Source organism: Pan paniscus, chromosome 20 (genome assembly GCF_029289425.2).
Source record: "Pan paniscus chromosome 20, NHGRI_mPanPan1-v2.0_pri, whole genome shotgun sequence".
Classification (NCBI taxonomy): domain Eukaryota; kingdom Metazoa; phylum Chordata; class Mammalia; order Primates; family Hominidae; genus Pan; species Pan paniscus.
This window is the reverse complement of record NC_073269.2, coordinates 47219720-47247057: the sequence shown is the minus strand read 5'-3', so window position 1 is coordinate 47247057 and position 27338 is coordinate 47219720. Positions and strand designations below refer to the sequence as shown.

Below are 27338 nucleotides of genomic sequence, written 5' to 3'. Positions count from 1 at the left end.
TTTGAAGTGGAGTCTCACTTTGTCACCCAGGCTGGAGTGCAGTGGGGGGATGTTGGCTCACTGCAACCTCTGCCTCCTGCGTTCAAGTGATTCTCCTGTCTCAGCCTGCAGAGTAGCTGGGACTACAGGTGTGTGCCACCTCACCTGGCTAACTTTTGTATTTTTTTAGTTGAGACAGGGTTTCTGTATGTTGGGCAGGCTGGTCTTGAACCCCTGACTTGAGGTGATCCACCCAACTTGGCCTTCCAAAGTGCTGGGATTATAGGCATGAGCCACAGTGTCCAGCCTGGAGGCTGAATTTAGAGTGGTTCCACTTCAAGAATAGCTCTAAGCTTTATCAAAAGGTGGCATTGCAGCACAGGCTACTGAGAGTAACTGGCAGGCAGAATTGGGGGCATACTGAGCCCTTTGGAGATGAGAATTTATTCTGGGCCAAAGAAGAAAGTGGGGTATGGAGGAGATATAGTCTGATGGAGGAGGCCTAGCTCCATTTTGGGTGGGCTGTGGGGGTAGGGGGTGGCTGATTTAGCCACTCATTCATTCATTCCTCACCAAATATTTTGAACACCTGTCATATGCCACACGCTGTGTTGAGAGTACAGTGATGAGCAAGACAACGGTTTGGCCCTTCACAGAGTTGGCATTGAGGTGAGAGAGGCATTCTCACCAACATTCCTTCCAGAAAAATCCCTAGAGGCCCGACAATAAAAGAGTCACACACAAAATGGCACAGATCACCTCTTGGTGTGGGGAGGTCATGCTTTAGCGATGTTTATTTAATTCTCAGCGGATTTGCAGGAACATATCAGGGAATCCAAAGCACCAGTGCAGAATCCCACAGCTCAGGGAACCTGCACCAAGGAGGCTTTTTGATAGACGGAAGCAGTAGGAAGAGGCAGCTGGGAATGAGGACTGGGGAAGACTACAGCAGTGTGTGACTGTGGTCTACAACAGGCACGAACCTCAAAAATAGCATTCAACATGAAAGCAACCAGACACAAAAGATCACATATTATGCCTGTAATATCAGCACTTTGGAACACTGAGGTGGGTGGATCACCTGAGGCCAGGAGCTCACCACCAGCCTGGCCAACATGTCCCTACTAAAACTACAAGAAAATTAGCCAGGCGTGGTAGTACATGCCTGTAATCCCAGCTACTTGGGAGCTGAGACTGGAGAATCTCTTGAACTTGGAAGGCAGAGGTTGCAGTGAACAAAAATTGCACCATAGCACTCCAGCCTGGGAGACAGGGCAAGGCTTAGTTTCAAAAAAAAAAAAAAATCAAATATTGTATGATTCTGTTTATGGGAAATATTCAGAATTGGTAAGTCCATAGTGACAAAAACCAGATTGACAGGGGCTGAGATGAAAAAGAGAATGGGGTATGGGGAGTGACAGCTTGATAGGTATGGGTTTTGTTGGGGGGGAGATAATGAAAACATTTGGAGCTAGGAGAATCACCTGACATCAGGAGTTCAAGACCACCTAAAAATACAAAATTTAGCCAGGCATGGTGGGGGACGCCTGTGATCCCAGCTCCTCCAGAGGCTGAGGCAGGAGAATCACTTGAACCCAGGATGTGGAGGTTGCAGTGGACAGAGATGGCACCACTGAACTCGAGCCTGGGTGACAGAGTGAGACTCCATCTCAGAAAAAAAGAAAATGTTTGGAACTAGATGGTGGTGGTTGTACAGCTTTGTGAATGAACCACACGCCACTAAATTTTACACTTTAAAACGGCTAATTTTGTGTTATGTGAATTTCAGCTTAATTTTTCAAATTATATATATACATGGCTGGGCACGGTGACTCACGCCTGTAATCCCAGCACTTTGGGAGGCTAACGTGGGTGAATCACTTGAGTTCAGGAGTTCGAGACCAGCCTGGCCTACACGGTGAAACCCCATCTCTACTAAAAATACAAAAATTAGCCAAGCGTGGTAGTGCATGCCTGTAATCCCGGCTACTAGGGAGGCTGAGGCAGGAGAGTTGCTTGAACCCCGGGGGTGGAGGTTGCAGTGAGCCAAGATCACGCCACTGCACTCCAGCCTGGGCAACAGTGTGAGACTCTGTCTCAAAAAACAAGAACATATATATATATATGATTTTGTATATTATAATTTTTCAATAATCTCACTCCTGCACTCACTTGCAATGTGACCTCAGACAACTGGTGCCATGGCGGGGAAGGAAGCTGGCTTGCAGCAGGTCTCTCAGAGGCAGGAAGTTGCGGGGAGTCAGAGCCATTGTCTACAGAGGCGGGGACACTGAATGACCCTGGAATCCTTTGACCCCCTTCCCTCAGCCCCTTCAGCGGGGCAGGAAGCGGATCTGGTATGTTGGGGGTATTTTTCCCACACCACACTCCTGGGGTGTCAGATCGATGTCTTCTGGGGCCTCGGGGCTGGCCACGGAGAACTTCTGGAGGATGGTGGTGAAGAAGAGGAACAATTCAGCACGGGCGATGCCTTCACCAAGACAAATCCGCTTCCCTGTGGGCACAGAAGGTCACCAGCATGGGCACACTGCAGGTGCATACTCTTTGCTCTGCCATGTCCCTAAGCCCAGACATGTATGTCCACTGCAAGAGATTTGCATAAGACTGGCCTTTAACCTACAATTCAGGATGGACTTTTAGGAAGCTGCTCTGAAACCAGATGCAAATCTTTGAGAGGATGTGCCATGTTCATTTCTCTCTCCCCCTTTTTTTTTTTTTTTTTTTTAGATGGAGTCTCTCTCTGTCACCCAGGCTGGAGCACAGTGGTGCTATCTCAGCTCACTGCAACCTCCACCTCCCAGGTGGTTCAAATGATTCTTGTGCCTCAGCCTCCCAAGTAGCTGGGATTACAGGCACCTGCCACCACGCCTGGCTAATTTCTTCTATTTTTAGTAGACATGGGGTATCATCATGTTGGCCAGGCTAGCCTCGAGCTCCTGACCTCAGATAATCCACCTGCCTTGGCCTCCCAAAGTGGGATTGCAGGCATGAGCCACTGCACCCGGCGCCATGTTCATTTTTATATAAGAGAGTTTCTAGCTTCTGTTACAGTTCCAAAGAGTTTGGCGAAATCCACAGAGTATAATGACCCATTTCTGGTTCTGTGTGTGTGTGTGTGTGTGTGTGTACCTGTACATGTGTGAGTGTGAGCACATTTATGACAACATTCTTAGTGTTCTTCACTTCTCATATGGGGAGAAGGGCACCTCCCTCAAAGGGCTCTTGTGAGGTTAAAGGAGACAATTGTAAAAATTCTTAGAACAGCACTTGGCTTGTGCTAAGGAGGCTTAAGGTTTGGTTACTGCCTTGTGTTTGTTTCTGGGGTATCTGTGGGGTATGTGTTTCTGGCCATGTGTCTGTGTCTGTGTCTCTAGGCTGTCTTCTAGTCTCAGCGTGAGATCCACAGGCTTCAAGAGCTCAAGGGGGGAAAAGCCCAATTGTATATAAATTGTGAATGGGACTGATGCGTATGAGACAGGGAGGGTCTATGGCTTCCACTGATTCTCAGAGGTGCAAGGAACCCCCAGTAGATTCTAAACCACAGATTGGGAGAAAAATGAGAACAAAGGGTGCTGGGAAAAGCTGAGGCAGAGACAAAGAGAGCCTTTCCCTTCACTTCAGTGTTTCATAATCTGCAAACCTTGGAAAGGCCATGTCAAGTGTGAGTTTTCAGGCATTCCCTATGCCTGGAAGTTGTTGGACAAGTGTGTCTATGTGGAGGTGTTTGGAAAAGTGTCCACATCCCTTTGGCACACCCAAAAGGTGGGTGACATGAGCTTAGAAACAGGCAGGTCTCTGGGCTGGTTCTTCTGTAACTATTTGTGTGACCTAACATTTTTCACAACAGCCTGAGGCTTGTTATCTCCCTCTCATCACACCCTCCCCATCTCTGGGGCCGTCTGTTTGGACACCTTTCAAATTTCTTTGGCTGCAAGTACCCTTTTGGCTTGGGTTATACCTTTCTTTCTGCCCCTGGCAGCCCTACCCCTGTCTTTTTCTCTGTCTATACCTGTCAGACACAGCTTTTCTTCTTTTCCTCTGCTTTTTTTGGCTTTCTTCCATCTTGCTTAACTTCCTATCTCCATCTATTTGAATCTGATTTCTCCCCAATCTCTTTCTCTCTCATTCTTTCGTTTCATCTCCCTTTAAAGATACCTTATTTGTCTTGTTCATTCTTTCTTCCTCTCTTTTTATGTCACTCTCTCTTTTTCCTATCTCTTATTCTGTTTCTCTCCTTTCCCTCCTTTCTCCCCTCCTCCTTCCTTTTCCTACTCTCTCTCCTCTTATTCCTCCTCCTCCTCCTTCTCCTTACGTGACTCTCTCTCTCTTCCTCTCTGTATACTGTCTGAGGTTTGCCCGCTGTCTGTCTTTCTGCCACTGGCTCCCCATCTCTATCTCTATGTGTTCCCTCTTTGTCCCTAACTCTGTTTCTCAGTCTCATTATCTTTGTTACTTATCTGTCTCTGTCCTTATTTCCCTACATCTCTGCCTCTCTTAAAACAAATTAGCAGGCCAGTCGCAGTGGCTTATGCCCGTAATCCCAGGACTTTCAGAAACTGAGGTGGGCATATCACAAGGTCAGAAGATCAGCACCATCCTGGCTAACACGGTGAAACCCCGTCTCTACTAAAAATAAAAAAAATAGCCAGGCATGGTGGCATGCGCCTGTAGTTTCAGGTACTCGGGAGGCTGAGGCAGGAGAATCACTTGAACCTGGGAGGCAGAGGTTGCAGTGAGCTGTGATCGTGACACTGCACTCCAGCCTGGGCAACACAGGAAGACTCCGTCTGAAGACAAAAAAAAAAAAAAGAAACTTCAGATAGCAAAATTGAGAGAAGACATTGACATTCAAGCCATCACCACACATGTTCCCAATTTTCATTGAAGATAAAATGTGGAAGGAGGTCACTGTACTGCGCAAAACCGGGGGGGGCTGGGCCAAACCCTGGATCACTGAAGTCACTGATGAAACTCAAGACTGGGGGTTTGTTTCTGGGGCCTTTCATGGATGGTGCATGTTAAATTCAATTAAATTTGGCCTAAAGCGGCCTCCCTACATAACAAATTGTAATGTAACTCAACATGTAAACAAACTTGAGAGTATATTCTTGTAACAAGTAACCTTGGACAATCAGGGCAGCCAAGCTTCAGCCAGTCACAGGCTACAAGCTGCCCAGACATGCTCAGATAAGGCAAACACAGAGCTGTAACCAATCAGGCTGTTTCTGTACCTCAGTTCCTTTCCCTGTGGATAAATAGTGCCTGATCACATTGCTGGATGGAGCTCTCTGAACCTTTACTGGTTCCGTGTGCTGCCCAATTCATGAATTGTTTCTTTGTTCAGATAGACTCTGCTAAGTTTAATTTGTCTAAAGTTTTTCTTTTAACCAGCCAAAGAGTGGAGGATGAGAACTGGGACAAGTCAGAGCACGTCAAGACCTTTTCCACCTTCCCAGTGCTAGACCATAAATCCAAACTCCTCCTGCAACCTTCAAGGTCCTGCCCAGATGAGCCCTTTGTCTTATTCCCTTCTGCAATCTACACCCAAGGCTCACTGGACTTCCTATAGGTTCTCAATGGTACCATCATGTTTCCACGTTTGGCCTTTGTCCTTGCTGTTTCCTTTGCCTGGAACACACTTTGCAATGGTTGATTGATGCTCACCCATGAACATGTTAGCTCGGAAGCCACTTCCTCTGGTAAGCTTTTCCTTACTGACCCACCACAAGATTAGCTACTATTTCCTATTTTGTGCTCCCAAAGCTCCCTTTAGAGCACTTATCACAATTATGTCTAATTATAATAATAATTGCCCTTGTGAGCATGTCCTTTGTGCCAGGCAGTTCTAAGCATGTTGCAGGCATTCATTCATTTCATGAGATGATTATTTTATTATTATTTGATGAATGCCCATCTTCCCTGCTGGACTTTAAATTTCCTGGGGCAGGAACCCTGTCTCTGTGTGACCTGTTTGATGCATTATCTTCAGCCCCCAGTACAGCACTGGGCTTAGGGTAGTGCTCAACAGATTTTTTCTTTTTAAGAAAATGAACTCACTGAGGTTTAGAGATGTTAAAATACTTGCCCAAGGTCCTGCTTGCCAAGATGTGCCTTTGGAAATGTAATATTCTTTCTCAAGCCTCCTTACAGGGTGGTAGTGAAGATGGAATGGGATAAGGCAGGTGAAGCAATCAGAATATATTAAGTGCTCAAATAATCAGTACCTCTCGTTGTTTTTCTCAAGTTGGGGATAGGACCTGCCCTCTGGTGTCTGGGAAAGAAATTGTGGGTCCAGCTTACCTAAGGAGAAGGGAATAAAAGCTTCATTCTTTTTCAGCGCCCCATTGGCATCCAGAAAGTGGTCAGGATTGAAGGCGTCTGGTTTTTCAAAGTAGTGTGGGTCATGGAGAGCAGTGCTCAGGATAAGAAATACTTCCGTGTCCTGAGGGAGGATCACAAGATCAAAAGATATTGCCATTCCCTGCCAACCCTCCACACACTCCACAAAAAAGAAATACAAAAAACAAAAACAACGGGACTCAATTAAGAAGCTAACAAAAGGTTGAGTTCGGGGATTAAGAGAATCCAGGATGCCCAAACAGGAGGGCTATGGGGTTCCAGCCGGTCTTACCTTGGGGATGATGTATCCTCGGAAGCTGGTGTGTTGGGTGACAATGTGGGGCACACCCATGGGGAGAAGGTCAGAAAATCTCTGAATCTCATAGATGACTGCCTCTGTGTATGGCATTTTGGCTCGGTCATGAAGCTCTGGAGGGCGATGTGGGCCAATCACCTGTTCAATCTCCCTGTAGACTCTCTCTGTACAGAAAAGAAGACCAATGAATCTCATTTTAAAGAGGCATTTCAGGCCAGGCATGGTGGCTCATGCCTGTAATCCCAGCAATTTTGGAGGTTGAGGTGGGTGGATTCCTTGAGGTCAGGAGTTCGAGATGAGCCTGGCCAACATGGCAAAATCCCATCTCTCCTAAAAATACAAAAAATTAGCTGGATGTGGTGGTGCACACCTGTATTCCTAGCTACTCAGGAGGCTGAGGCAGGAGAATCACTTGAACCCAGGAGGTGGAGGTTGCAGTGAGCCGAGATCATGCCACTGCACTCTAGCCTGGGTGACAGAGCAAGACTCCATCTCAAAAGAAAAAAAAAATTTTTTAAAAAGAGACCTTTCAGCAGGGACACTACTTTCTATTGACCAATGAAAAACCTATAGTAAAGGGTTAGATCCTTGATACCCCTCAAAGTAATCAGCATGGGGTGAGGGGAGGAGGGAGGAAGCAACAAGAATTCTCACTGCTTGAAATCTAATGAATATTACGGATCCTCTTCCCACATGCCCAGGTACACACACACACATGCACACACACACCACGATTTTGCCTGGAATTTCAGATTAAGAACTCCAGGCTACAAACCTCTCAAAACACCCTCTCTAAGATGAGCAGAAAATAAACTAATATTTATTGTGTTTATAATATAGTTGAGACACTATTCTTGGTCCTCAGGTATATAACAGTGTAATAGAACAATAGATGAATCCATGAACAACTGGATAAAAACATCAATCAATCAATCAATAGATCAATTCATGGATGGAAAGATTGATGAATAAATGAACAAACCAATAAATGGATGTCTGTATTTACTTATCAATTAATAGATGGATTGATTAATTAATCACTAATGAATGGTCCATAGACAAAGAAATCAATGAACCCAATTAATGAATAATCACATGAATGGCTAGATTTATGGAAGAGCAAGTGAATAATTAAATTAGTGAAGTATGAGTAAATAAAGGAGTAAATGAAAGGCTGGATTGAATGATAAGTAGATCAGAGGTGAATAAATGAGTGAATTATTGTGATAAATGAAGGAAAGCATGGATGGATTAAGGGTGAATTGAAAGGTTGACCGATGGAAGGATAAGAGTGAAACCTAGTTCATAGAAGGATGGATGAATGCATGAATGAATGAATGAATGAGCCAATGAATCAATGACAAATAGTCCATCAACATATCACTGTTTCAAAGGATCAACTTGTGGATCAAGTAATCCAAATAAATGAATGACAGTACATGTCCTTAGATGAATCATAAATGAAAGAATCAGTAATTATACATTCTTTAATTAATGAATTAAAGAATGAATAGATGAAATGATAAGTGGATGGATCGATTTTTAAGTGATGGCACAGAAAGTCAAATATTGCATGTTCTCACTCATGAGTGAGTGCTACAAAATGTGTACACATGGACACAGAGAGAGGAATGATACACAGTGAAGACTCAGAAGAGTGAGGGAGCAGAAGGGGGGTGAATGATGAGAAATTACTTAATGGGTACAATGTACACTGTTCGGGTGATAAATACCCTAACAGCCCAAACTTGACCATTACAAAACCTACGCATGTAACAAAACTGCATATGTACCCCCTAAATTTGTACATCATGAGGTCAGGAGATCAAGACCATCCTGGCTAACATGGTTAAACCCCATCTCTACTAAAAACACAAAAAATTAGCCGGGTGTGGTGGCAGGCGCCTGTAGTTCCAGCTAATCGGGAAGCTGAGGCAGGAGAATGGCGTGAACCTTGGAAGTGAAGCTTCCAGTGAGCCAAGAGCATGCCACTGCACTCCAGCCTGGGTGACAGAGCGAGACTCTGTCTCAAAAAAGACAAAAACAAAAAACAAACAAACAAACAAAAACCTTAGAACAAAAAATCCTTAAGTGATGGAAGAAAACAGTGGGAGAACGCATGGACAGATTCTTCATGCATCCATGCATCCACCAACAGAATTGGCTTGGTTGGAATCTAGCCCAGAGCCTACAGTGCTCCCAGAATAGGAAGCCAGCATCCCCTCTCTCATCCAGGTGGTACCCATAGCCCCATTTCTGCAGCTCAGAAGGAGGTCAGAAGACCCCCTTGACTGGCTGTCCCTGGCCCACCTGCAACATGAGGGTATTTGAGCATGAGCAGGAAGCCGTAGCGGAGAGTGGTGCTGGTGGTCTCAGTGCCAGCAAAGAAGAGCGAGAGCGTGTTGATGGTGAGGTTCTGGTGGCTGAATTCACTGTGTGCGTCGGATTTCTCCTGCGTCCACAGTAGGGAAGGAAGGGGAGGGTCAGGGGAGGCTGTAGCCTTGCTGTGTATACGCCCATCTCCCTGGCTGCCCTCCGTTGGCCTAAAGGTCTTTGACACTATCTGGCCCAGTTTGCTTTTCTCTGTCCTCTACACATCCAGCCGCATATCTCTAACTCATCTCTCTCAGCCTCTCTTTAGTCTTCCTGACTCTGTTTCTATCTCTCTCCACATCTCTTTGATGTGTTTCTCTCTTTTTGTCTCCCAGTCTCTTTCTGCCTCTGTGAGTTTTTTCTCTTGTTGCTGTATTTTTGTCCCTTGCCCGGAATTCCTTCCTCAGCCAGTCTTCTCTCTCTCTCTCTCCCTCTGTCTTTCATTCTGTCTTCCCACCTCCCCTCTCTCCCTGTCTCAGTTCCTCCTCCCTATTTTCTCCTTCCTTTCACCTCATCTTTCTTTCCTTCATCTGCTCTCCTCCCTTTCCCTATTCTCCCCTCCCTAGTCTTTCTTCTTCCCTCCCCATCTTCCCCTTCCCTACCCCTTTTCCCTCCCTCTTCTCACCTCTCCATCTTGCCCTCCCTCCCCTCCCTTCCCTTTTTCCTCTCCCAGACCCCACTTTTTCCATGTGGAGCAGGTAGGTGTCGATGAGGTCCTTGGGGGCGCTGGGGTCCAGGGTTTCACGGTGCTTCTCCACACTGTGGCCAATGTAAGCATTGATTTCCTGAAGGTTTTTGTAAACTTGCCTGTGTGCCCCAGGAAAGTATTTCAAGAAGCCAGAGAAGAGCTCAAACAGCTGCAAGAAAGAAGGGGTGGTGAGGTTTGCCTAGGGCTGAGCTAGCAGGTCACAGGGAGAGAGCGCCTCCTGGGCCCCAATCCGTCCATGGGAACCCCACTTCCCCACTCCCCTCTGTCTCTGAACCCCTCACTCACTGACTCTGTCTCCTTTGATCTATCTCACATTTACCTCTTTCTGCATCTTCCTCCCTCATCCTTCTGTCTTTTTCTTGGCCTCTGCCCCATCTCCCTGCCTCTCTCCTATCTCTCTTAGTCTCTATCTCACTTCCTTTCTGTGTCACTCATTGTCTACCTCGCCTGTTTATTTGTCTTTCTTATACTTTTCTCTCCCTCTTCCCACCTCTCTTCATCTCCCTTGCTGTGTCAGATATTAATAAAATGATTCTTACACAAGATAAGCCTGCTGACATGTTAGGACTATGTATTTTGGAGGTTATTTCTATTACTTTGATGAAGAATGGAATGCCTAATTTATTGCAAATAATTGCAAAAATGCAAACATATATAGTCAGATGTAAATCTCCTTCTTAATCTCTCTTTCTAGAGATAACCATTGTTAACTGTCTGGTGGGTCTCCTTCCAGACTTTTCTCTGTGGTTCTCGGTGGGAGGAGAACATTAGAATTACTGGTCGGGCTTGTTACAAGTACTCACCTTGGGCCCCATCCCAGACTTTCCAGATCAGACCGCCTGGAAAGTAGGGTCCTGAAAATCCATAACTGTGACAACCCCACATGTGAATCCAACATACACCCCTGCTTAAGAGCTGTAGCTATGTTGACCAGCCTGGCCGACACAGTGAAACACCATCTCTACTAGAAATACAAAAAAATTAGCTGGGTGTGGTGGCGCTCGCCTATAGTCCCAGCTACTCGGGAGGCTGAGCCATGAGAATCGCTTGAACCTGGGAGGTGGAGGTGGCAGGGAGCTGAGATCACACTACTGCACTCCAGCCTGAGTAACAGAGCAAGATACTGTCTGAAAACAACAACAACAACAAACAACAGCTATGCATACTGTTCTGCAGCTTGATATTCTTAAATTTAATATGTAATAGGCATATTTCCAGGTTAATAAATAAGGAGACATTTTAGTATTTTGTTTTAAAAGAGCAGAAGACTACCTTTACAATCTGGGGAAAGTTAAAAAAAAAACACAGAGGGAGAAGGAGAAATGGGAGAAAATGAAGAAATGCTGTTCCTTATTGTCATTTATCCTTCATTTTCTTTAGGTGGAGAGCTTTACCAAAGACTGAGAAGCAAGGATACAGAAGAACCAGAAGCAGTCTGGGCATGGTGGCTCACACCTGTAATTCCAGCACTTTAGGAATCTGAGGCGGGCAGATCACTTGAGGTCAGGAGTTAGAGACCAGCCTGGCCAACATGGCGAAACCCCGTCTCTACTAAAAATACAAAAACATTAGCCTGGCATAGCGGCAGGTGCCTGTAATCCCAGCTACAGGAGGCTGAGGCAGGGGAATTGCTTGAACCAGGGAGGTGGAGGTTGCAGTGAGCTGAGATTGTGCCACTGCACTCCAGCCTAGGCAACAGAGCGAGGCTCCGTCTCGAAAAAAAAAAAAAAAAAATTAGCCAGGTGTGGTGGCACATGCCTGCAGTCCCAGCTACTTGGGAGGCTGAGGCAGGAGAATCACTTGAACCCGGGAGGTGGAGGTTGCAGTAAGCCAAGATGGCAACACTACACCCCAGCTGGAATGAAACAGCGAGACTCCGTCTAAAAAAAATAAAACAGAAATGACATCCAGGAGCAGAATAGACATGAAGCCCAAAGCCTTATTCGTTCTCTCTCTCTCCCTCTCTTTCACACTCATTCTCATCAACTCTGTCTCTCAGAATCTCTTGATATCTGCTCTTCTTTGTCTTGTTTTTGCTCATCTTCCTTCTCTCAGTCTCTCTCTGACTCTATTTCTGCCTCCCCATCACGCCTCATTCTCTCTCTCAGTGTCTCTATCCCTGTCTCACCGTCTCTCCTCCCTCCAGGTCTCCATGTCCCTGATTCTTCACATGTCTCTGCGTTTCTTCCAGGGATAAGCTGCATTTCTGAGCCCCCAAGACAGGTCATCCTTTTCTCGTGTGTTCTGGATGTTCACCTCACCCCCACACCCCCTCTCCCTCTCCCTCTCCCTGACCTGGCCGAATACAGAGCTGACGAGTGAAAAAGTCTGGTAGAATAAGTTCAGCATCTTCAGGAACTCTTGATCTTGGTAGTGGAATCGTTTTCCAAAGACGATGGAGCAGATGATGTTGGCGGTAATGGACTGGAAGAGGAAGGTGGGGTCCATGAGGGCTCCTAGGAAGAAGCAGCAGGTCAAGGACACAGACTGAAGTGCCTGGGGAACATCAGGCTGTCACCTATCTCTGTGCGATTGTCTGCCATCACTCAGTAATGGTAAACATGAGAATAACCGTAACAGCTAATTATGTACCAGCACGTCACGCGTAATTCCATTGAACTCTCACTACAACAATGTGAGGCAGATGCAATTCGATTATTAGCTCCAGTTTATAGATGGGCAGACAGAGAGGTTGAGTAATTTGACCAAAGTTGCACAGCTACTCATTACTGAGGCCAGGATTTAGACCCAGGCAACACAGCTATTGAGTCCATGCAGCCGGTTCTCACTCTGCACCTCCTCTCAGGCCCCACCTCTGACTCTGGGAGTGAGTACAGTTAAATCCCAGGGGTAGGGGCTGGGCAGAGTAGGTGTTCAATCAATTGCTTGTATAAATTAAAAAGCCCTGGGTGGGCACAGGGGCCCATACCTCTAAACCCAGCACTTTGGGAGCCTGATTCAAAAGGATCAGGAATTCAAGACCAGCCTGGGCAACATAAGGAGACCCTGTCTCTACAAAAAAAAAAAAAAAAAATGTAGCTAGACATGGTGGCACATGCCTGTAGTCCCAGTTGAAATAGTCCAGGGGGCTGAAGTGGGAGGATCACATGGGCCCAGGAGTTTGAGGCTGCAGTGAGCTATGATCGTGCCACTGCACTCCAGCCTGGGTACAGAGTAAGACCCCGTCTCTAATTTAAAACAAATAAAAAACCATCTTTCCACCCCTACCTATTACTCCCCCTTAATCTCTTCTTTCCACATCTAGGGCTCTCCAGTCTTCTGGGAATTATTCTGTGCTTGTTAAGTGATACCTGTATACACCAGGCTCAGCACTGGCCCCAGCTGGAGGGAGAGTGGTCTGTAAGGACCCAAGAACATCAGGTTAGTGCAGCCTCTCTCTGGTTCTCACTTGCCTGTCTTCTCTCATTCCTCTGCAGACCTTTTCCTAAGTTTGTCTGTCTGTCTCTCTAATTTTCTCTGCCTCAATTTCTCTTTGCCTTTGTTTCTTTCTGTCTCTCTGTGTGTATATTTGTCTCCCCCCTGCCGTTCTTTATTTTATTATTATTATTATTATTTTTGGAGACAGAGTCTCACTCTATCATGCAGACTGGAGTGCAGTAGTGTGATCTTAGCTCACGGCAACCTCCATTTCCCAGGCTCAATCAATTCTCCTGTCTCAGCCTCCTGAGTAGCTGGGATTAAAGGCACGTGCTACCAAGCCTGGCTAATTTTTGTATTTTTAGCACAGATGCGGTTTCACCATGTTGGCCAGGCTGGCCTGGCCTCAAATGATCCGCCAGCCTCAGCCTCCCAAAGTGCTGGGATTACAGGCATGAGCCCCATACCCAACCTATATTTTTTTGTTTTGGTCCCTCCGTCTGTCTCTTTCCTCCTGCCTGTGTCACTCTGTTTCTTCCTGTCCTTCTCTTCAGTCTTCTTGTCCCTGTTTCCCTATAGGTCCTGGGTCTCTACCTCCCCATGCAGCCTCTGCATTTATATCCCAGAGTCTCTTGAGAAATTTTGATAAGAGAGATGGTAAACACCTGGCATGAATGAGATGGAGGTGCTAGCCAGAGACCCTTCACCTACATGTCCCACAGACACCAAGTTATGGAGAACTCAAAAATAACCTAGTGCTTCTTTGATGACCCCTCCAGCTGCACCCGGGCAGAACACCCCACCTGGCCTGTTTGCTCACTGCCAGCTCATCAGCACTTCACCCAGGGCAAGGAAAACACAGTTCATTATTTGTTAAATGTCTGTAGTTTTTTTCTTTTACATAACTTCCGTTTTTGACTTTGACAGACACAATTGATCCATGAAATTATATGTCTTTGAGGGTTTGTTTGTTTGTCTGAGACAGGATCTTGCTCTGTTGTCCAGGCTGGAGTGCAGTGGCACAATCACAGCTCACTGCAACCTCAACCTCCTGGGCTCAAGTGATCCTGTAGTCCCACCTTAGCCTCCTGAGTAGCTGGGACTACAGGCACACACCACCATGCCTGGCTCATTTCTTTTCTGTATTGTGTAGAGACAGGATCTCATTATGTTGCCCAGGCTGTTCTCCAACTCTTGGCCTCAAGCAATCCTCCTGCCTGAGCTTCCCAAAGTACTGGGATTACAGGTGAGAGTCATCACATCCAGCCTCTTTGAGTAACTCTTGGACATTATACACCTGGCATCTCTCTCTTTCCCTGGCTCTCTGTGTTTCTCTCCTGCCCATCCCCATCCCTCTCTATTCCCCTGTCTCTCTCCCTCTCTGTCTCTATCCCTCTGTCTGATGGTGTCTCCAGTTTCGTCTGTCTCTGTCTGTGCCCTTATATACCTCTCTGTCTTTCTATTCCCGTGCACCTGCATCTCTCAGTGTTTCATTGTCTTTCTTTCCTATTCATCCCCCAGGACTCACCCTTGGATTTCCGAAGCTCCTCTATCAGACACTGAGCCTCCTCCTGAATCCGCTCCTCCACACTCCGCTTTCCCATCCCGAAGTCCCTCATGGTGGTCACAGAGAATCGCCGAAGCACCTTCCAGCGGTTTCCATTGGCAAAGATCACACCTGGGGTGCAGGGGAGGTGTGGGTTGGTTGAAGAAGAAGTTGGAAGAAGGCTCTGAGTCCTTCTTCCCCCCATATACTCCCTTCCCTGATGCACCGCCCACCCGCCCCCTCCCAGTGCCTCTGAGGCCCTCACCATATCCCCGGAAGAATGGGTCGACCATGGCGATTTTTCCCCGGCCAGAGAAGGCCTCAGCCTTGTCCACCAGGGCCTCCCGTATGGCCTCTACTCCACACAGCATGACCACGGGCCTCGGTCCCAGGTGTACCGTGAAGACGTCCCCATATTTCTCTCGGAACTGCCAATCACATCCACACCAGGGGTGGCTGTTAGTCAGCATACACCTCATTTGTAAAACTATCAAAATACTTACATACCAGATTGGTAATTAGCCCTTCCCCAACATCCGCCTCCCCAGGCTGCCCTTTCCCCTGCTGGGACCCAGCAATTAAGGGTTAATGGTTAACGCTGTCCAAGGGAGAGAATACAGTCATGGGTTCTTAGTTTCCGTTTCTGGTGGGCCAGTAAAGCCCCTTCCTCATCCTTCCTTTCTGTGTATCACTGGAGACAGAAACTGAAAACCATGGCTTCAGGCTGCTAAAAAGCTAAAACAAAACAAAACAGAACAACAACAACAAAATAAGGCAGGTTGGACAAGCTTAGGTTAATGGGTGGCCCAGCCAGGGTCTGCTCTGATTGGCTTGTGCCCTAAACAGTAAAGATGGTTGATAAAACACGATGAATATCACCCCCACCGCATACTTCTTATGATCTGTGGTTTTGCTTTTTGCAGTTTCAGTTACCTGCAGCTAATCGCAGTCTGAAAATATTAAATGGAAAATTCCAGAAATAAAGAATTCGTAAGTTTTAAGTTGTGCATCATTCTGAGTAGGATGATGATATCTCTCACCATCCACTCTGTCCCACCCCGGACATGAATCATCCTTTGTCCACCATGTCTGCACTGTGTATACCACCCTCCCTATATAATGTGATTGTACAGGAAAAAAAAAAGAGTATGCATAGTGCTCAGTATTATGTGGGGTTTCAGGCATCCACTGGGGGTCTCAGAAGATATCTCCAGTGGATAAGGTGGGATTACTGTGCAGCCACTTGGGGAACTGCTGGGCAGTATTTCCTGAAGCTGAACAAATGGATACCCAGGAAACCAGCCACTTCACTCCCAGGTACATGCCCACCAAAAATGTGTATGTGTGTTCACCAAAAAATGAACAAAATATTCACAGAAGCTTTCTTAATAAAATGCTCATCAATATAGATATAGACAAACAGTGAGGGTTCTCACAATAGACTAGTATACAGCAACAAAAAAGAACAAACTACAGCTACAGGCGACAACGTGGCTGAAACTCACAGGCATAATGTTGAGTGGAAGCAACTAGGCACAAAAGAGTCAATGCATCATAATTTTATGTGTATGAAGTTCAAACACAGGGCCAGGCGTGGTGACTCACATCGGTAATCCCAGCAATTTGGGAGGCTGAGACGGGCTGATCACGAGGTCAGGAGTTTGAGTCCAGCCTGACGAACATGGTGAAACCCCATCTCTACTAAAAATACAAAAATTAGCCAGGCACGATGGCTCTAACCTGTAGTCCCAGCTACTCGGGAGGCTGAGACGAGAGAATTGCTTGAGCCCAGGGAGGCGGAGGTTGCAGTGAGTCGAGATAGTGCCACTGCACTCCAGCCTGGGCGACAGAGCAAAATTCAATCTAACGAACAAACAAACAAAAACAAAAAAGAAGTTCATACACAGATAAAATCAACCCATGATCAAGATGGTAGGTGGATAGTGAATAGAAAAGAACAGGGTGCAGGGTTTCAGGGCATTCTTGCTACTTGGCCTGCATGTCAATTACATGAGTATGTTCAGTTTGTGAAAATTCATTGAGCTGTGCGCTTTTTACAGTGATGTTCAACTTCAATAAAAACTTGACATAAAAGTCATAAAATTTGTTAAGTTTACTTACAAATGCCCTGCATTGATCTCTGCAAAGCCCCTTCACTGGACTTCTGGATTACATGCTTACTCCACTTAACAATTGTTTCACTGCCCCACAAGCCAGGGTAACCCCACTAAAATGTAAAATAATTAATATCCATATGCTCACCAAGGCCTACAATATTCCCACTTTGCTGAGAATAAGATCTGAAGTCTCCACTGATGGTTCACATGGTCCTACATGACGTGGCCCTATTACCGCTCTGACTTCTCCTCCCACTCATTCCTCCATGTTGTTCTCTGACATTTTTCCTGTTTCAGGATTCTTGCAGCCACCCCTGCCTCCTTCTAGTGCCTTCCACCTGAATCTTTCATTGTCTCTGCTCAGAAAAAAAACAAGACAGTCTTCCCCTAACCACTCAATCTAACGTAGTTCTCATCACTTTCTGAAATATCCCCCTGCTTTAGTTTAATTGTAGCTCTTCTCCACCTAACATTTACTTATCTGTTTATTTTTTGCTTATCTGTCTCTGCCAAAGGAATGTCCATAAGCGCAGTGACTTCGTATGTCTTGTCCAAGATGCCACATCATCAATTCCTAGACTATTTTCTGGTATATAGAAAGTGCCCAGTGAATTGTTATTGGATTCGTGAATAAATGAATGAGTGGATCAAGGTAGTTGCCATTTAATGAGCACTTATTATATACTAGCTGTATGCAATATCCCATTTAATCCTCACAACCACCTTAGGGGCACACATTCTCATTGTCATGATCTTAACTGACAGAAGACAAAACTGTGACTCAATGCATAAGAGTTGAATCTGAGACACGAGCCCACATCCCTCTGACATCAAAAAGAATCTGGAAGCTTATTGGGAAATGGAAAAGCAACAGCACCACCTTCCTCAGCCCTGACACACACTTGCTCATGCCCTCCCTCTTTCCCCCACCCCCGAGAGATGCAATCATAATAGATGGTCGTGAATACCTAGAGGATCCTCGGAAGGTTTATGAAAGAGTTTTAGGGAGTGTGTGAAGCCTCACAACTTTATGCAAACATGTATTTGCCTATTTGGAAAAGAGGGGGCCACAGCTTTAATCAAACTCTCAGAGAATTTCATAATCCACAAATTGTTAAGCAGCTTTAGTCTAGGAGGGCTTTGGAGACAGACCTCCTGCTGGATCTCAGCTTCCCCTTTTCCCAGTTGTGTGCCACTGGACAAGTGCTTTCCCCAGGCTGAGCATCACTATCACTAATTTTTTTTGTTTGTTTGTTTCTGTTTGGTTTTTTTTGAGATGGAGTTTCACTTTTGTTGCCCATGATGGAGTGCAATGATGCAATCTCAGCTCAGGGCAAACTCCGCCTCCCGGGTTCAAGCAATTCTCCTGCCTCAGCCTCCCGAGTAGCTGGGATTACAGACATGTGCCACCATGCCCAGCTAGTTTTGTGTTTTTTAGTACAGACAGGGTTTCTCCATGTTGGTCAGGTTGGTCTCGAACTCCCGACCTCAGTTGATCCACCTGCTTCAGCCTCCCAAAGTGCTGAGATTATAGGCATGGGCTGCCATGCCCGGCCACCATCCCTAATTCTAAGATGAGGGTAGCACCTCATCTTGTCCACAGGTAGTTGTAAATGACACCTGGAAAATCCCCATGACAACACAGATAATTCCTAGACACATTACTCTAGTGAGAAAACTAAGTCCATTGATTCACATGATTGCGTGATACTCTTGTCACACATGGAAAATGATGAAAAGAAAACAATAGGCACTTGGGACCTTTACCTGTATGATGCAACTCTATTTGGTGAAGAGGGATCCCCAGATCTGCAACCCCCTATTGAGGGCCAGGCAGCACTTTGCAGGCCCTGGCTGACTGCCAGTTCCGCTGAGTTAGGCTTGGAGTTTTCACTCACTGACTCCTTCATTTGTTCCTGTTCACATATTTACTAAATGCCTATTGTGTACCAGGTACTATGTTCAGCACTGTGCTGATACCTCACAGGCCTTCCTTGTCTGGAAGTGTGAGGGAGAGCTCAGCCACAGGATCACAGGTAAATGCAGCATTGTCAAGGACATAGGCTCAGTAAGGAGGGGCAGCTGGTGTATGAGGGCATATGGTGGGGACCTGAGGGTCAGGAAGTCTTCTCAAGGGAGCTGCTGCCTAGCTGAATAGCTAAGGAACCCCAATAATGAGGAGCAGACACCGTTCTTGCACTGACATTAACCAAGATGACCCACCCACATCCTCAAATAACAACAACAACGACAAAAACAATTTGCCCCAAGTCCTCCCTGTGAGAAAATGGAAATCTTTGCCGCAATAAAGGAAGGGAGAGGGTCAAACATGTCTATGCAAAACTTATCCCAATGCTTTGGGAGGTTGAGGCAGGAGGATTGCTTGAGTCCAGGAGTTCGAGACCAGCCTAGGCAACATAGTGAGACCCTCCCCCAACATGTCTCTACAAAAAACAAAAAAAATAGTGGGGCATGGTGGCTCACACTTTTAGTCCCAGCTACTCTGGAGGCTGGGGTGGGAGAATCTCCTGAGCCCAGGAGTTCAAGGGTGCAGTGAGCTATGACTGTGCCATTGCACTGCAGCCTGGGTAACAGAGTGAGACCCTGTCTCTAAAACAATTTAAATGAAAAAATTCTTTAATATCATTCCTGACAAGCCTCCACTTTCTATGAACTAATAAGGTAGCCACAAAGATCCTTTTGAAAACTCCTTTTAGGCAAATACAAATTTCATTGACAGTTTTGCTTGTTTCCAAATTTGTAAAGGATTGGGATATTCAATGACCATACCAGCTTTCATAAAGAAAGTGGGCAGTGGGATACCAAGAGCTAGAAGGAACAGCAAATTCTGTTAACAGAGGCATGATTTGTGCCCAGATAACGTCTGCAGAGCTTGGAAAAAAAACCCTTAAAGAGAAAGTTCAGTGAATTGTGTAGGATGTCTTTGACCAGAATTTAAACCTATGCACACTTTCCTAAATGTTATCACTCCTCACATTGCAGATGATTTTTTTTTTAAGAGACAGGGTCTTGCTCTGTGCCCAGGCTGGAGGGCAGTGACATGATCATAGCTCACTGCAGCCTCAAACTACAAGGCTCAAGTCATCTTCCTGCCTCAGTCTCCCAAGTAGCTGGGACTACAGGCACATGCCACCATGCCTGGCTAAATTTTTGAAAGTTTTTGTAGAGACAGGGTCTTGTTTGGTTGCCCAGGCTGGTTTCTAACTCCTGGCTTCAAGCGATCCTCCCACCTCAGCCTCCCAAAGTGTTGGGATTACAGGTATAAGCCACCACCTCTTTGAGTGTTGCCCAGTGGTGTCGTGAGCCACCCAAACAACATCTTACCTAATCATAAGACTCCTTGGCTCCCTCCATGTCATTCCCCTGAAAAATCTAAATGTTCCATAATTTGAGAGTCTGTGACCAATTACCTTGTATCTTCCAGGTAAAGTGACAGTGTCTAACTGATAACCAAAGACCACATGTTTTGACTAAGTGTCTAAGATAAATATATATGTATGAAAATTATCACATTCACCATTTGTATGTCCATGTATTCTGTCTAAGCAAATAATTTAAAAATTCATGGTAGTATTGGCATATATACTCTGTACTTGGTATCATTAAAAAGACCATTGATCAGAAATTTAAAAAATAACTCAATAGTAAAAGGATAACGAGCCTAAGATTCAGGAGTATGGTCAACATGGGAGGGGGAAGGGGAAGAGGAGCTGGAAGGTATTGTCAGTGTTCTAATTCTCCCATTGGAAAGTGGGTTGATTGATTAGTAATAATAAGTAGATAATTAATCATAAAATCACGCATGGTAAGCAGTGATAAGCCAGGTAAATACTGAGCAAGTGACAGTTGCTGTTATAGGGCACTATGTGTACTGTTGATTAGCACTCCCTACCCAGACTCCTTTCCTGTTCTCCCTCTCTCCTCCACTCTCCTGGCACTGACATGGGCTAGTCTGCTCTCTCTCATTGACACAGCAAAATCTATTTGATTCGTGCCACCACCTCTTTTACCTCATTCTTTCAGTGGCAGGCAGTTACCCAAAGACATAACAGAGGATGGCAGAGAAGAGTAAAATTCTACACCTGTGCCTCATACCCAGACACCTCTTCATGCCCACTTACCCCTCCAAGGACAGTGCCCCCATGCAGTTCCAATTCAAAGACAGGGTCTCAATCTGTTACCCAGGCTGGAGTGCAATGGCACCATCAAATTACCTATGATAACCTATTTAATAAACCAGTGTTATATACCTGAATTAGAGAAGCATAAATTGCTACTCATGGTATTAAAATTTGTACTTTAGAGTCTGTAATTCCAGTGTGAAGCATGCACTCATGGAGACCCTAGATGGCCGACTGGTCCTTCCTGAGTTCTTAAAATTTCCATTACTAAAAGCTCTGTATTCCATGACTCATCATAGAAGAGAGAAAATGATCCAAACTGTGAAAAAATATTGATGAGGTGACTGTTCTAAGATTGCTAAATGGTTTATAACTAATATTTGGTTTATCAAATCCATAATTCTAGTAAGACAACAAAAACCTCAGGTGATATATTTCTGGCACTTGGTGGATCATTTGAACACTTGAAGCTGGAGTTAATTCAACTGCCAGCTTCATTGCATGTTTTCTGGTTGTATTAAAGTGTTTCTATGCACAAAGATCAATCAATGCCATAACAGTAGATAAAAGGTTATTAGAAAATGTATTTCCTTACTGGGCATTCCTGGAGAACTCTCCAGTGATAGAGGTACTTGTTTCACTAGACAAGTGGTAAAACAGTTAAATAAGGTATTGAAGAAGGAATTAATGAAATCAACTATAACCTAATAGTAGTAGTAATATAAATTTTAAAATCCTCTTAAGGTTTCTGCAAAGTATGACCGCACCTTACATTCAAGTTAAAAGAGAATATTAACAGCCTGTCTTCTCTCTGTGGACAGTGGACCTTACCTATACTCCCCAACTCCACATCTCTCAAAGTTTATTACAGGTCCAGTGAGTTCCTGCACAGCTGCAGGGTCACAGGACCGATAAGGTTAGGTTGCAAGACATGTCTTTCTCAAGATGTAAGAAATGTTATTTAACTGCTTTGTTTCTCACTTCTGAAACTGGCTTCCTGCCTCATGTAGTTCCCACCTTAATATGTTTAAAAGTAGGAAAAGCCCTTTGTTCGGGGCTCAGACTTTCTGGATGTATGTCTGGCTGAACCGGTGATCACCTTAATTTAATAAACTCTCCTGAACCTTTTTTGGTCTCTCCAGTCTTTGATTGTCCTGCAACAGTATTACAAACAAATATCACTAGGCAAAGCATGCTGAATTGATTGGAGTCCCTTGGTCTAAGGTATTATTGATTGATGGCAATCAGATCCACTCCTACTGGAAAGACATAGATAGATCTCTTGTAAAATAGTAATAGAAGGCCTATGCCCCTAATAATAGAATCTCATGTATCTCCCACTCTTATAAACTCTGATATGACTCAATAAGGCAAGGCTATAATACTTTATGCCAAAGCATGTTTTCACCAGGTAAAATGAGTCATTGATGACACATCGGTTGATGACAACCAGACCTTTCATGATCTAGAATTTAGAGGTTGGGCCCTTTGGAAATGACACCAGACAAACTGTCCTTGAACTCCATTGGAAGAGACTGTACCAAGTTCTTCTAAGACTGTTCCTTGTACTCCATTGGAAAGGACAATGCCAAGTTCTTCTCTGTAGCAAAATGTCAGGGTCTCAGATCTTGGATCCACATCTCTCCTTTGGAAAGGACCCTTCTAGACTCCTAGAACTGTATGTCTGTTGGAGACCTTAAGGCAAAGCTGACCAGGGAAGTTTTTCCCAGAAGCAGTTGGCATCTTATACGCGCACAGCTTTTCCAAGATTGTGGATCAAGATTTCTCTTCCATCATGAAAGCATTATCTTTTATCCTTTCTTCCCCATTTCTTGCTGTCCTAACCCTTTCCCTTTCCTTACAAGAAAATCCATAGGACTATAATCTGTGAATGGCTTTAGCAAAGGCTTATACTCTAGCAAAACAAACAAACAAACAAACAAGCAGTTGTTGAGTTTGTGAGCCAATGCCCCAAAATCAGGAAATAATTTCACTGGTGCCAATGCCTCTTCATGTTCCCAATGAGAATCACCCAGAAACTCCAAAGGAGGAGTGGAAAACTATGTCTTGATATTCTAGACATCAATTGCCACTTGCTTTTTTGCACTCACTGGAAATATTTGGTAGTGATTATGTTATTAGTTAGTTAATATAATAACAGTATTAATAACATACTATTAACTAGCTAATAACATAATCACTACCAAATACAGAAAATGTATCTGAATAATGGCTGCAAAAGGCATATTTTGCTTCCAGGCATCCCGTATGCAAGACCTGGTGACTACCTATGGGGGTATGGGTAATTGCGTGTGTAATGTTACTGGATTAAATATGTAAAGTGGCCAGGCATGGTGGCTCATGCTTGTCATCCCAGCACTTTGGGAGATTGAGATGGGAGGATTGCTTGAGGCCAAGATTTCAAGATCAGCCTGTTCAACATAGAAAGACCCCAGTGCTATAAAAATAAATAAATAAGTAAATACAGTAAAGTCTCTTTCCAACTAAATGTGGTTATGCACCTTCGCAGCATGCTGGAATAAGACCACAAAAAAGTAAGTTTCCCACCTTGTTCAGGAGCTATGCAGACTTATGGGTAAACAAATCTAACTGATCTCTGCTCTAATGCCAGTAGGTGACCCTCTTTTCCAACACCACGAGTGCCTACCTTGAGTATCCTGAGGTTTGCTTACTCTGTTCTTTCTCCTCACTGGTCCAGAACTTGCTATTTGGCCTAGCTCACTGCTGCTTTCCAAATTGTTTCCCTGAGAGTTTCCTAAAACCTCCCGTAGTTAAAAGCCAAAACAGTCAATGACTGAAATTACTATCAACCTCAAAATCAACGAAGATAAGTTGGTTTCTGTTCAGAAAAGGTTCCAATTGGGTTCCTGGGTGCTCACTCTTGGTGGTATTTGGGTGACAGTTGTATGGAATCTGAGGCTAAGTTATACATTAAGGGACATCTTGAAATTTGTAGCTAATTGAACCTCCAAGGAGTTCAGATGGGTAGAAGCCACTCTCCAAAAAGGAGATGAGAACATTTGTGGCAACAAAAATGCTTAATGGAACATCATGCAATTTTAGATCTCCTCTATGCCTATCTTGGAGGCTTGTGTATGGTGCTGAAGAAAACCAAATATTGCTCTTATCTTTCCAGTGAATTCACTAGTGCAGATAACTTAATTTAAAATGCGGCTGACACTGCTGTTTCTCTAGACACTGCCACCAAATACACTAAGGACATTTCTCAGGGGAAAGAAACAGATATGTGTTTACAGGTGCAGCTAACAGTTGGTTTGCAAGCATCCTGAATGGTGATGGTAAGTGATATGGTTTGGCTCTGTGTCCTCACCCAAATCTCATCTTGAATTGTAATCCCCAGGTGTGGAGGGAAGGACCTGGTAGGAGGTAACTGGATGCTGGGGGCGGTTTCCCCCATGCTATTCTTGTGATAGTGAGTGAGTTCTCACAAGATCTGATGGTTTTATAAGAGGCTCTTCCCCCTTGGCTCTCTCTCTTTTTCCTGCCACCTTGTGAAGAAGGTACTTGCTTCTCCTTCACCTACCATCATGATTGTAAGTTTCCTGCTTCTCATTCACCTTTTGCCGTGAATTGCATTTTCCTGGGGCCTCCCCAGCCATGTGGAACTGTGAGTCAGTTACATCCCTTTTCTTTATAAATTACCCAGTCTCAGGTATGTCTTTATAACAGTGTGAGAATGGACTAACACAGCAAGCCTGGCTATCCCAAGCTTTTCTACTCTTAATGTTTCTTCTAGTGGGTCTCCAGGATACTATGATATGTGTTACCAGGCCAACTACAAATGAATGCCTCTATAAATCAAGTTATTTTATAGCAAGCTCTGGTCCTTAATCACCATCATGCCCTGAACAAAATCTACGACTAACTAGACTCTAATACTATTGAACTATCTTTATTGTCTGAACTTTGAATTATTCGATTTTGATCAGCTTGGCTCATGGACACACTCAAGTTAAAAGATACTATTAACAGCCTTTCTTCTCTCTGTGGACAGTGGACCTTGTCTATACCCCCAAGTCCACATTCCTCAAGGTTTATTACAGGCCCAGTGACTTTATTTTCTTTGTATTACCCTCCTGAGAGCCATCATAACAGTCTCCCTGATGTGTTGTATTTTCTCAAGAGTCTTGGCCAGGTGCGGTGGCTCACACGTGTAATCCTAGCACTTTGGGAGGCCGAGGCAGGTGGATTGCTTGAGCCCAGGAGTTTGAGACCAGTCTGGGCAACATGGCAGAACCCTGTCTCTACAAAAAATACAAAAATTAGCTGGGCGTGGTGGCATGCACCTGTAGTTCCAGCTACTTGGGGGGCTGAGGCAGGAGGATCACCTGAGCCTTGGGAGGTCAAGGCTGCAGTGAGACGTGATCATGCCACAGCACTCCAGCCTGGCTGACAGAGTGAGGCCCTGTCTCCGAAAAGAAAAGAGTCTTAAATGCTCATATGCAGCCATTCTTTGTACATCAGTGGTCTCATTACAGTGGGAACAACAAAAACATGAAGAAAACGTAAAGAATCACTCAACTACTTTGACATTGTCCGTTGTGAATTCCATACTGAGAGCAAACAAGTCCATTATGATGGTGACAGAAGTAATGTTGATGCCCAAGGTTTTGGTCAATCTCAAAATTTTGAGGCTGACCAAAAGGGGAGAATTGTTTAATTAAATTAAATTTGATCTAAAGCTCTCTCTGTATAGAGTGAACTGCAACCTAACTTGGGAGTATATTCTTTTTTTTTTTTTTTTTTTTTTGAGAAGGAGTCTCGCTCTGTCACACAGGCTGGAGTGCAGTGGAAAGATCTTGGCTCACTGCAACCTCTGCCTCCTGGATTCAAGTGATTCTCCTTCCTCAGCCTCCTGGGTAGCTGAGATTACAGGCACGCACCACTATGCCCAGCTAATATTTGTATTTTTACTAGAGACAAGGTTTCTCCATGTTGGCCAGGCTGGTCTCGAACTCCTGACCTCAGGTGATCTACCACCTCGACCTCCAAAAGCGCTGGGATTACAGGCATGAGCCACTGCGCCTGGCCCAAATGAATATATTCTTGTGACAAGTAGCCAAGTGTTGGCTAATCAGAGCAGCTGAGCTTTCAGTCCACACAGGCTGCAAACTGCTCAGATTGTGACCAAGTAAGGCAAGCTGTGATCTGTGGCCAATCAGGCTGTTTCTGTATGTCACCTCCTTTTTCTGCCTGTAAATACCACTTGACCATACTGCCGTGTGGTGTCTTTCCTGGTTTAGGGAGCTGTCCAACTCATGAGTCACTTCTTTGCTCAAATAAACTCTGCTAAAATTTAATTTGATGTTTCTCTCCTAATAATACCACTCATCATGCTTCACTATGCTCCGTACTCACCAACCATCCCCGTGCCACCCGTGACTCTGGAAGTCTGCCTCATTCTGTTTGGTGAAGCATCCCCAAGTACCAAGGCAAGAAGTAGCCCACCCTCAGACCCCATTCATCTGTGTCTTACCCTCAGAAAGGATTTGAGTAGGCCTCTTCTATCCATCTGCAGAAGGTTCCCCAAAAGGGGCAGAGGGCGGGGCCCTGGTGGGAGGCGGCCATGGGTGTTAGGGTGGCGCTGAACCAGGAGTAGCAAGAGTCCTGTGAGGAGTGCAAGGAAGAGGAGGACGCTGAGTTCCATGGTCCTGGTCTGACTGCCCTGCATCCCGCTGCAGCCTCCAACTGGGCCTTTTATCCTGACCCTGCCTCTCCACCCAGTTATGAAATTTCATCCATTCCCCACCTCCTTTTTCATCATTGTCCAGGAACATTAGCTTAGAAAAAGTTGTTAGGGAACCCAGACTTCCTGCTTGGGCAACCCAGTGACCTGATGCCTATCCCTTTACCCACTCTGTAGATATTGGCAGGGATACAGTGGTAGAGATATCAAAGTCCACGTGAGCAAGTGAATGTGTGGGTGTGTGGGTTTATGGGTATATGTATGTCTATTTTTGTAAGCATAGGTGAGCTTGCACTTTTTTACTTAGCTTTGTCTGTCTGTGCTTGCATACATTTTCCATGCCTGCTTGCATCCGTGTATGTGCTTATATGATTTTTACATGTAAAGGGGTATTTGAATTTATGCAAATGTGCTGGCGTATATTTCTGTGGTTGAATCTGGGGGTGCTTATGTGTGTATCCTTCCATGTGTGTGAGCTTCCTTGTATTTATACAGTTTTATATATGAAAGTGCATTTACATTTGTGTGTTGTGGAGGTGGTGGTAGTGCATGTTCAAAACTGAGAGGCTGGCTGGGTGCGGTGGCTCACACCTGTAATCCCAGCACGTTGGGAAGCTGAGGGGGGCAGATCACTTGAGGTCAAGAGTTCGAGACCATCCTGGCCCACATGGCAAAACCCCATCTCTACTA

General features: G+C 45.1%; 1 protein-coding gene and 1 pseudogene across 1 annotated transcript; one reads left to right on the top strand and one right to left on the bottom strand.

Annotated features, from left to right (window-relative positions):
- Nucleotides 1–27338, top strand: part of LOC100974853 (cytochrome P450 2A13-like) — a 122884-nt pseudogene that overhangs the window by 8605 nt on the left and 86941 nt on the right.
- CYP2B6 (cytochrome P450 family 2 subfamily B member 6) lies at nt 742–26612 on the bottom strand. The gene is made up of 9 exons (XM_014342682.5): nt 26439–26612; nt 14927–15089; nt 14644–14793; nt 12033–12193; nt 9709–9885; nt 8966–9107; nt 6632–6819; nt 6301–6442; nt 742–2494 (listed from the first exon to the last, which is right to left on the bottom strand). The coding sequence occupies exons 1-9, from the start codon at nt 26607–26609 to the stop codon at nt 2313–2315; spliced, it is 1476 nt and encodes a 491-aa protein (XP_014198168.4). The 5' UTR covers nt 26610–26612; the 3' UTR covers nt 742–2312.